General features: G+C 37.4%; 1 protein-coding gene across 1 annotated transcript in view; it reads right to left on the bottom strand.

The window, feature by feature from the left end:
- Window positions 1-12,279, bottom strand: part of AVEN (apoptosis and caspase activation inhibitor) — a 95,827-nt gene that overhangs the window by 68,690 nt on the left and 14,858 nt on the right. The window contains exon 2 of the mRNA XM_064460135.1: window positions 4,072-4,252. Coding sequence (XP_064316205.1) covers window positions 4,072-4,252 — 181 coding nt within the window. The remainder of the gene's footprint in view (window positions 1-4,071; window positions 4,253-12,279) is intronic.

Raw genomic sequence — 12,279 nt, 5'->3', positions numbered from 1 at the left:
TCTGTAATGAGATTTTAAAAGCATATTTTTAGATCTAAAGCATCTAGTCAAAAACCTAATGAAGAATTTAAATCTATTTTGGGACACTTAATCCTCATCAGTTAAAAAATGAGGACAGCTCTTCAAACATGGCAAGATTCTTCTAGCAAAGTAAGGTTATCCTATCACTTCCACCTCTCTTGTTCTTTACGCTTCATCAGCATTTTTACTAAATTGATTCAAGACATATTCCCTGAAGGCTTCAAAATGGACTTGTGGTTTACATCAGCTAGGCATCAAAAGCAATACAGAAAAGTTTGCTTTGCTATATTCGAGGTTAATTTAAAAAAAATACACAAAATGCTAAAAAAGGAAAGAAACGGACTTAAAAACTAATGTCATCACCCAACTTTACACACAAATATAATAAGCCCTAACAAAGAAGCTCTGTCAGGGTAGCGACATCAGCTGTTATCAAAGCCACCTAGCAGCTCTTACTTAAAACTATTTTCGGCTGCTTTTTTAACTATTCAGCCTGAAATTTTCCATGTCAATTGTCTGCTTCAGATAGTTTCTCCTCACCCTCCCCTCACCGCCAGCTTTTAAAAAAAGAAAGAGTCAGACTATGGCTGGAACATTTTTCTACCACCAAAGGACCTGCGAAAAAAGCCCTTGGAAGCGCTCCCTTTGAAAAACCGTAAGCACTTTCCTGCCCTGAATCAGTAACTTGAAATCAGGCTGGACAATGATTTTGCATGAGGGGTACACACTGCTCATTTTGTGAAAAATCTGACCTACTTTAGCCAAGCTACAAGATTCTAGACATCAGAGTTTGCACATACTTTTTGGCGAGATCTGTTGGAGCTTAACAAACAATTGCCCAACAGTCCATCCTCAGTGACCTTCTGCATGTCATCTCAATGCGCAGGGCAACTGAAGTCAGTTTCCCCTAACCTTTGGTCATGAGTGAAGAGCCAGATTTTCACTGTAAGAGGTGTCTATTTAACAGGCATTAGGTACAACACTGAACAAAAAGCACTGTCTTGCATATTTCTGCAACCTCACCTATGCCAATATCCCTGCCAGAGTAGAAAACGGTGGCCTGTCACTTCATATTGCTGAGTAACCGAGCAGGACTTAGGGTACACCAACATAGTGTGTGGAGGGAAAATGGAGAAAACAGCTTGTAGTGGAGACTAGAACTGGAAGCTTGAAAGAATAAACAAGGAGTAACTAGGAAGGAAAGAAACTAAGAGGAATGTAAGACAAAGGTATGGTAGGGGACAAGAGAAAAGTTAAGCCACATGAGCAGTTCCAGGCAGAACAACTCATAACTGGAGATCACTAAGACGGGATAGAGTGAGGGACAGAATATATCTGATAGAGCTGGATTTTGGTGAATATATGTGGAAGGGAGCTGGCTCAGAACAAAAGGCTGAGAAAAGACTCACCACCAGGAATCAGAAACATAGACAAGAAGAAAAGTCAAGAGAAGCAAGGGAGAGTGAGAAGAATTAGTAGGCAGGCAAAGGCTGACAGCAGAGAGACACAGCGCAGTCAGAGATCGTCTGGGACTAGTCAGGCCTAAATATTTGATTGAAAAGACAGAATCAGTGCTGCACTAGAGATTGGCTTGAGGCAGGGACAAGCTGGAAGTATAGGCAAAAAACTAAATAAAAGTGTGTCTGCAGAAGCTACCGAAAAATGTAAAATAAAAATACCCTAAAGACCTACCCTCTGCAAACATCTGCAAACCCCTTCCGCCTCCTCTCAGTAAAAAAAATCCCACTTTCTTCTACTACAGAAAAATACAGTATAACAGCTCGTAACTCTCTTACTTTCTTAATTCAAGCAACAGTAATGTTCATGTACTAGATTTAAAAGCTCCAGTCCTGCTAATTATCATCATGACACCCATATCACAGAATATTAGCCTTCTCATTTTGCTATTTTTTGGATGTTTTAACTAGAAAATTACATGTAGAGGCACATTTACAAAATACTAAACAAATACCAAGCTTGGAATTTTAATTCCTTGGACATCAGTAATTCCTCCATTTAAATTTGTCTACCAGCATTAATTCTGCCTTTATTACTACATTATCCCAAACTATTTTTTCCACCCTATCTCACTCAATTAACAGGATATTTTCGGTAATAAACCCAAGACATATCTTGAAGGATGGCGCTTTTTAAGACCCTGCTTTCAATATTATGGAACCTAAATGTTACACAGGAGAACATGTTTTTAATGTGAGCTTTCGCCACAGGATTCTTAACTGGCTGCATTAATTACATTATTTTGTATTAGTAGTGAATTGCAAGACTTTTCTAAGCTTTTGCATTCATGAAAAATGGCACTTTAACTCCATTCCCTCTGTAGTACTCCCCTAACTGCTTGTTGCAATTGAATTGGATCCACTGTGCAACTTCAGAATGCTAAACAGCAATATACTAAACAGAAGTCAAAATTATCCAATAAAGCAGAAATGCAAGCTTCTTCTCAGACCACTAGAAATAAAGATGACTGCATTCTCAGTTTTCGCACATAAGCCGAAGAAACCATACAAAGAAACACCCTAACACACATTGCTTTTCTTATGTGACTCCAAGAAATCTGCATTATTGTTTTGGTCTTTTTTTCTTCCCCTGAAAGTATTTTATTTCATTTCTGTTTCTTACCAATTTATTTTCACGTCAAGAACAGTCACAATATATCCTAAAATAAAGCACTTTAAATGAAAGATTTAGAATTAATAACTAGTAAGAATACTAACAAGATTTTCATTTTAGGAGTTAAGAGAATCTACAGAGTAAAATAAATGGGTTGGTAATAACTATATTGGAGCATAACTTACAAAAAATACAAATTAGTAGAAATATACAGTATTTCCTTATATCCTCAGTTCAAAAGAACAAACACAACATTTTCAAGACATTCTGAAGGCTAAGTATCAAGTTAGAGATATTAAAGTTTGTCTTAAAAAGCTGAACCATGGCAACATGCAGCTCAGGGTAGGTCTCTTGATTTAAAAAGTTTTGAGTTGTGATATCTGCTTTGCTGCCCAGGCTATGTTACCTATCCAGCTCTGAGGTCCATACCAGGCATCTTAACTCCAACACTATTTACCATGCAACATACCATTCAGAGAAGTCAATACACATCTCATGATCCTATGATTAAAACTGGCAATTTAGGCCCAATTCTGTAATGTTCATGAAAAACAACTTCAGAAATTGATTCTGGCACAGAGAAAGAAAGGTCTGCTCCTTGTGTCTTTACTGTAGATAATTTCTAACTTACCCCTCCAAGCTGTGGCTGGAAAATCCAATTAATTAGATTTGAGAGATTTCAGAGCTTCCAAGTTGCTCAAAAAGAACCCCCAAACAAACTCATAATACATCGTTCGTAGCTTTTTACTGAATGGAATTCCAACACAATGCCATATCAAGAGTTACTAAAATCATTTTAGGTAACTGTTTTTTGTGCAACTGTCCATACTATTCATGTATAGCTAAAAAAAACCAGAATCTAGTACAGCCTGCCTCTCCACCTCCTCCCTCTATTACCTCCTCTAAAGAGGAGAAAACAACGGATCTTTATTTTCAAGGAGAGTAACACTTGCTATTCATGCACACATCTGTACAGTGATGATTACAAATCTTTATCAAAACAGACAAACAACAGCAAACAGCTGCTTGACTGCTTTGCTCTGTTTAATCATACTAGCAACTTTTTTTGCTTTCTGGAAACCAACCCAATGACGAAGATCACTAAGAAACCCCTTGTCAACAAGAATAGACTCAAAGACTCAAAGTAACTGGATGCTGCACACACTCAGACCCATACATAGTTTCACGAGAAGGCTATAAATGCAGCAGCCCTCTTACTCCCCATCTGCCACGGCTCAGTGCAGCCTATATCCCCATGGAGACTCTGAACACTCCTAAATACATAGATGGCAGACTTACTGAGGCAGACAGGAATGGTATCCTAGGGATCTGTTTCATCATCAAGGACAACAGCCAGAATAGTAGTAACATTTCAAAATGCAAAACTAAAAAACTATCTACAGAGTAGCAAAGGCTTACCTGCTGAGCTAAGCAAAACACTGAAATCCGTTCCTCTCTGTGATTCCCCATGTTCACTCTGTCCCTCTTTTTCTGTATCTTCATAACGGCTCCAGTTGGAAAAAATCTTTCTTCTTGAATATTTTTTCAGTTCCTCCTTTTCTTCTTCCTCTCGTGATTCAGTATCATCATCATCCTCTACCTGTGACATTTAATTGGACAGTTAAGCCGTTGCAACTCAATAGCATTTTGTTCTGTATTTAAACAGCCATTCATACAAACAACTCCAACCACGAAATTAAAACCCAGAAAGACAAATCAGCCTGGATTCCCACCAAAATTTTAGATCAGGTGCTACCATCTTCCTGAACTGCATATAATTCATCAGTAGTATAACTGACGGCACCTAGTGAAGCTTCAGTTCTTACATGGGTCAAGCAGTGACACTAATGCAAGTTCCACTGGTTCCCCTGCTATTGTGGAAGCCCATAATGAACAGCTTCCTTCCTGAAACTGAGAGCAATGTATAGGGAGCAGAACTTAGAATTCAGTCACAGTATCTCTGTCCAAACGTTGCAGTGATAAAGATGATAACTGAAAGTACTGATGTGTAGAGCAGAACAGGAAAAAGGTAACATAACAAATACTGCAGAAAAACATCCGGAAAGGGTGATCTATGTAAGATTTACCATTATAACAAAGTACAGGGTCTTAACTCAAGTAATATGGAATAATGAATCAAATTAATTTCCTTCAGGAAAGCCATTTTATAGAAATACACATGGAAAAATTAAATAGACTGCTGGCAGTCTACTAGCCATACGCTTAGAAAGGTCTAAGGTCAAAATGAGAACTCATTGCAGAGTCAGCTTAAGATGCAAGCAAAATAGGCATAAGCCACAGGCACTCATGAGCCATGGCAAGCTCTCCCCTCCCTTGAATTTTCTGTATCATCAGAGCTCTCCTCTCCCAGAGCTTGGGGTTCAGCTGGAATGAGTATCAGTTCGCAAACAGAAAGATTTGCTTCCTGAAGAAAGAAGCACTCAGCAGGCAAGGGGAGAACTGGGAGCAACCAGAAAAGTTCTGTGCACGATAATTTCTGCAGAGGTCTCAAGCTCTGGAGAGGTGGAGTAAGGGAGTCAAGAAGAGCTTCCCACTGTGCCTGCTCCCAGGCATTCCTGCTGACAGCTCCACTCTTTCTTCCCTCCTTTACTCCACCTCTCCTTTCACAAACCACAGTGTGCTGCTGCCATAATATAAGGTTTTGCTGTCCCAACTGTAAGTACATTCTTCATGACCAGGGCAGTGAAATTCAAGTTTATCTGCACTGCTGTAAAGCTTAAAGCCATATCCATTCAGTATAAAATAATTTACCAAAAGGTAGCTTGTTTTTTAAGTCATTAAACAACCACAAACCAAAACACCCTTACAGCTCACCATCAGACACTGGCTTTAAGGAGGACCTTGGCTTTGATAGTTTAAACCAAATATAAGCTTGAAATAAATGTGAAGAGCAATTATTTATGTTTTTAAAAAGCTCTTGTAGGTTACGAGCGTCAACATCTTGTGCAGAAAGATTACTAAAATCTACAGCAGTTACTGTGTTTCTAAAACTACATTAGAGGGGGTTTTTTAAGCTCCTACTGTGAACTTACATACTGGTACAACACTGTACAACCTGGCAAAAACAACTGCACAAAGCCACTGTCAGGAACAAAACACCTTCACTTCATTAATTTGTTTTGTAATAGATGAGTTACTTTCATAGCTCAAGAAAGGACATAGAGCAATGCAACACATGGTTTAGACTGATTTTAGAAATCCATTCTGAAGAAGGCTTAACTACTCTGTAGAAAATTGTGTAGTTACATTTTGGCTCAGCTAGACAAGGACAATCTGAGATTTTTGTTTCCTTTAGTATCCAATTACACAACAGAAAAACCTCTGTCAACACCAAATAAATGCCTGTTGCACACCAAATACTGTATTTATATGCAAGTACATCATCATCAAAAGATGACTGACGCAGACAGGAAGTAGGAAGTAGCAGTCTGTGGACAGTGGAGCATTACTACTCCTTAGTTCTGAAAATATATTAAAAATGACCAAAAGTAGCAGTGAAGCCTGTTTCATGGCTTTTACACAGACGTCAGCTGAAAGGCAAAGAATCTCCAGACCCTTTGAGAGATCTGATTAGGAACGGCACGAGGGGATGGTAAAATCATCAGAGCTTAAAAACAGACTAAAAGCTGTCGTAATTGTACAATTATATTCCCAGTTGTCAAACAGCTGACAAGGAGGACGATATTCCGTGCACTCTCTCTGTTTCTGTGCAATTTTTAGGTAAATTTTCTTCTCTTTCTATTCACGAGATAAATACACTGAAATGGTTTTTGTAGACAAACAGTTGTTTGTGTGAGCAAGGGGATGAAGTCACAACTCGCTATTACTGGGGACTGATCCAGAGCTATAGTTTCCACAGAACAAAGGCCAAATCCACTTATATCAAGATAAGAACGAATTTATTTCTTATCTGTTCTTCTCCTATAAATTAAAGATTTGCTATAGTCCAGCAAACCTAATGAAATTCAGTGCCCAAAATAACTTAGAGTTGACGCAATTCACAAGTCAAAGCAAGACTAGTGCTACACAGGTAGATCTGTGTTGTACTTTGTTTTTGCTTTTAAGAAAAGATCAGACACTTTAGGCAACTATGACATTATATATAATTACTTACTAAAGACCTGTTTAAAGGATTCATTCCTTTCAGCTGTCAACATAAGCAAAACAGGACTATCACCTTCTTATTTCAACAGGCTTCCAGTAAACTAATACGGATTCAAATGTTTTCTCTTAAACTGGACTAGATTATTTTTCACATTCTGTTATTAGCTACGTTATACAGCACACCTCGAGAAAATTTCATTTCTTAGAGGTTGAATTGTTACCTTCAGCTTTAAGAAATAAACAACAAATTCTCAGGAGTGTTAATAGCAGTTGTGCAGCCTCATTCCCCAAGTACTCTCCTGAGGTTTACTTTTGAAATGAGTAAACTTCAAATACAAACCTGCTTACATTTCCAATAAACATTTAAGAGAAAATTTTACATGAGGCACTGCTGCACTAGAAGATAAAACTGCAAATAATCACATTTGAATAGTCAACAACGTAAAGATGCGTCTTTGCCATTAAATATATCAAATGCATAAAAAAAACTCTGATCAGTGAAGCTTCAGAAAATTATTTGCTACCACCATCTCACGAGACAGCTACCGTCTAAAGTAACAACCTCAGAAACACATAAACATAAATCTTCATTACTTTCCTCTTAGCTGCCTATTCAGCTAGACTATATGCTGCTACCATTGTCATCATCCCTTACTGAAAGTGAGTCTTAATCAGTACAGAGAAACATCTCTCCTATGTGTTATGAAATAACTTCCCTTCTGCCCCATCCTCAAATAATAAATTATATAACTGAAACAAATTCTAGAAGCCAACTCAAATATAACCTTTAAAACAGTATTACTCAGGTAAGGAGGAAAACTTACAGCTTTAAACAGTGTTGAACTACATCTACGCATTATTGCTCAGTGCTATAATGCACCGTGATACCACAGAAGATATAATATTTATCTGCTCCGACTCTGTTTCAGATAGTATTACATGCATTACCATTTGCATATTTCATTGAAATTTTGAAATTGGGGAAGTATGCAAAAGCCCAGTTGAATAAAACCAGGAAATGTTCAGACTGTTCTGCGTATCAGAGGAAGAACAATGACAAGAAAAAACAAACAAACAAAAAAACCAACACACACAAACCACAATGTTCTGCCTAAACATTAAGTTCTTAAAAGTCATTCAAACAACAGTGAAAGAGTCAGGTTCCCCCGCAGAGGAGCTTGCACGACTTGGGGTCTTCCTCCAACGAATGTATTTTCATCCTTTACCACAGCTGACTCCGCTTTCCTTCTGAAGGAAAGCAAAATGCATAGCACGCATGATCCCAATGTACAATTTCTACCACAGCAAATGGATATTGTACTACACCCTCCTTTATACACTGATTTTGCATACAGGGTTGGCGACAGTATGGTATTGAGAAAAAAAAAAACCACAAAACAGGAAAACAGGCTCTCTGTTTGACTCCTCTTACAGACAAGAACATGCTGATACAGGCAGTTCAGGAATAAAGGTGTCAAAATTAAGTAAACATTGTTCTGAACAGGCTGTTTCCCCTGGGGTCATCTTTCTGCACTTCCCTGTAACCCAGAGTGGTTTGGATCAAACCAAGGCTGAAGTACACAACGGAGAAGGTGCATCAGCGACCTTGTAAATTCTGCTTCAATCATTCGACCACTCTTCGCTGTAAGTGCAGTCACTCCTAGCATGTTAAGCACACATGTGAAAACACTCAACCACAACTGTGGGAGTCACAGCCCTTTAAAAAACTAAAAGTGCACTGAAAGTCAGAGCTTCCATTAATACTTTCTAAAACTGTATTTATTACCCTTAGGAAGCCACAGGAGTTAAGGCTTATAGCCCTCCTCCTGTTCAGTTCTATTAACTCTTAGAGAAAAGTTTAAAACACTTAATATTTGTCAGTACTTAGAATATTCAACAGTGACTGGGAGGAATATGGAAACAACAGATGTGAAGCTTGTCTTTCTTTGGGCCAACTGCCCTCCCACGTTATGTAGGTGTCATGCATTATTAGATTTCCGTTCTTATTTATTTTGTAGTGTCTCTTCCAATTATATTCCTGAGAATGTCACTTCACAGAATGTATGAAAACATAGTCTGAGTTTTTTATTTATCTGTTAGAAAGAGCACAGCTATTTCTCTCCTTCACCTTCTTCCCAAATTTATACAATAACCTTTTTATTTTACCTTTAGAAACTCTTTACAATTATATTGATCAAGTGCTAGTTTTCCCCTTTGTTACTGTAACTTCTGTATTACTATTTTGAATGTTACATCTCTCAAAAACATACACAATGTCCTTAATCTTTTCCATTCTTTATTGGGGACGCTTACCTGCAATATCCCAGAAATCTTACATATCCACACAGAGTCCACAATAAATAGTTAGCCACTGCCATGCATGGACACTTCTGTGTTCAGGGACAGTGATAACCACTGTCTACTCCCTACACTTGCTGCTCTCCCAACCAGCAACAGCACACACCAATTCCCTGAGTAAACTTCTGTCTTGATTTCCTCTTCCCTTCTTGGAAACTGCTGTAAGGCTGTGGCCAAGTGTGATGACATTCAGGCTTATCTGTCTCAATCCCAATTTCTCTTCTCATCAGGGGAAAAGGTTAGTAAGGCAAAATTACAATATCCTATGGATTGAATCTGACCTAGACTATCAGCTCCATCATGAATGGGCATATATCTTTTCCTCTTTTGTCTTTAAAATGGTAAGGTGTCTGTGCAGAGACAATTTCTCTTCTCATCCCAATTCGAGCAGACTCTGTTAGAGTCAAATTGTCACAGGTGGACCTTGGAAGTCATAAGGTCAAAAAAACATATACAATTAAGCAACAAAGCAGTTCGCGATCTCTACACTTTAAATTGTTTCACAGAATAGAAGTCTGTACACAGAGGCTTGCATGAGTGGCAATAAGTAAGGTAGCTTGGCTGATATTAACTCCTAAGTGGTTCCTCTAGGCAGACATAAGTAGAAATGTGGAAGTTACATTTTAATGGCTTAAATTGCTCTTGGAAAGACATACTTGCTTTTAATTTCATGGTTCAAAGTTATTGCTGGTGTAACCAAACAGGAGCAATGAGATTACATCAGGAATTATTTTAGCACAATATGAATGCAACACAATCTCAAAAAGATTTTTTTTTTGTAACAGTGCTCATTAAATGCACTAAGGTAAAAAAAACCTTAGATCCAGAAAGGTACAGGAGAATCCCGACGGCTTAATTTTCTCTATCTCAATGATTGACAGGCTTATACCTTATGATAGTTATATATAGTATAATAATCCTTAAGAAGTTGTTCTGATTTTCCACATTTACCTGATTACAACCCCTAGATATATGTCCCTCTTCTCTGTCTTATAAGTAATTAGAGATTTACCAAGATTAAATCTAAAGCTGGCAAAAGGAATACATAATCTGATTTATTGCAGTAGAAATTCAATGGGCTTTCTAAAATACGGATTGTATAGTATATTAAAGAAAAACAGAATTTGTATTCAGAATTATGGCAAAAAAGCAGAACTGCATTTCTGAACACATTTTTAGATCAATGCTATTATTTTACATAAGGTAAAGTACTAGTGCAATTTTATCACTACTGGTGCAAGTTTGTAGGTGTTTAGAATCAAGGCATCCTTGACTACAAGAAATAATACAGAATGTTATCTTTATGAAGTTACCTAGACAGAGGGCTGAAATTCAATGACAGAATTTGAGATGTGGTTCAGAATGATATAAACAGTAATTTAGTTTTTAAAATATATTTAAAAATTACCAATAGTGAATTAACAAGGTAAACATGCCTGACAGTATATTCTATATAGTATAGTATATACTATCTGGGAAAATCCCATGAAGCACGCCAACACAATGTTCTGTCTACCCAGGAATAATAATGATAATTTCTGTACAGAAAGAAAGGAGCAAGTCAGAACAATATAAAAAGGTCAGTACAAAGTAAGAGTGGAATACAATCCACCAAACTATTCTCGTTTAGGAGTCTTAATTCAGATTTTAGAAAAGTAAGCAAAAGATAAAATCTGTAAATTTCCCTGAAACATAAGATTTTCCTAAGGCAGTGATACCATAAGATACCATAGCTTCTTGCAGAGACAGAAAATGGTATTTTGTAATAATACTCAGCAACACCTGCCTGTGAGCAGTTAGCTTATCTGTACTGAATTGTTTTCAGCAGACATCACATTCACAAGTCTGACCACAATAACAATGAAAGAGTAAATATAATGATCTTGACCACCAAATTATTTTGCTTCAAAGTTCCTGCTTACTTTATGAGATGCAAATAATTGGAACTGATTAAAAACTTCAGATGAAAGAAACTGTTTCTCATTACTGTTTAGCTGAAAAAAAAAAACAACACCTCTAAAAATATTCATTGCACTCAGTAGAGTTACAACATGATCAAGCACCAGGAGGCTACAAGTCATACTTCATCTTTCTCACAGATCATTATTAATATTTCCCAAGCTACAGCCATATTTTGTACAAATCTTACGCCTCACTGAACTGGAACAACAACTTCTATTAGGAGCTATATCTCTCCCTTAGACTCACTCAGCCAGGAAAAAAAAAATAGCCCCACAGGCAAACAGCTTGGTTATTTTGTTTGTAACTATTGATTTAAATGGCAGACTATCATCCCTGTCAAAGAACTGGAAAAGAATCCCTAAGTTCTGATGTTCGCTTTCCACTGCTATCTCAGCAGTATCTCTGTAACCTGCTAGCACACGCGCAGCTGCGTGGTCCTTCAAACGGATGGCTTAGAGGGGCAAAATGAACTAGCCTCTGCTACACACTGCTGAAGTTCTGTACTACAGCTTCTAAAGACTCAATCTGTAAACTGTTGACTCACAGGTAAAATAAACTTAAAAATGCAACGTACGTTCATAGGAAAAAAAGTCTCAAAAGCTCTATTCTCTAACGTTAGAAGGAGACTTGGGAAGTTGGTAAACCCTGTCAAGTAAGCATTCCTTTTGGAAACTATGTATTTCAAGACTTCGCTCATTAGATACAGAATATTCCAAACTACAAAGCCACCAGCTAAAATTTAGCTCTACTCATTTAGATTAAAACTCCAAACTGAAGGATATTTGATAGGGTATGTTGTCCGAATGGTATCATTATAAATTCAGCACTCATTCTGCATTAATTGGGAAACTCAGTAGAGAATCAACAAGCTGTGTTATCTGTAGAAGTAGTCCTTTGCCTCCCTTCCCCAAGGCTGAGCCACGCTGTGAGCAAAGAGCCTGTAGGAAGCTTGTCCAGCTGCTGTCTTTAGATAAGAGACTTTTGATTTTCTAAATTTGCCTAGCCAATGCATTTCCACCAACAGAAAATCAACTGTATTTTTCTTTAATTCAGTGGAAATGATTATATGAAAGCTACTGGCAACTATGGAAACTCATCAAGCAATTTATACAAAATTTATACAAAACCTGGCAGCTCCATTACTTTCAAACTGACAGTAACTTAAGAAAGCTGAATATTTTC

This window comes from Phalacrocorax carbo, chromosome 9, assembly GCF_963921805.1.
Source record: "Phalacrocorax carbo chromosome 9, bPhaCar2.1, whole genome shotgun sequence".
In the NCBI taxonomy this organism is placed as follows: Eukaryota; Metazoa; Chordata; class Aves; order Suliformes; family Phalacrocoracidae; genus Phalacrocorax; species Phalacrocorax carbo.
Note: the sequence above shows the minus strand (reverse complement) of the source record. Positions and strands in the feature narration are given on the sequence as shown.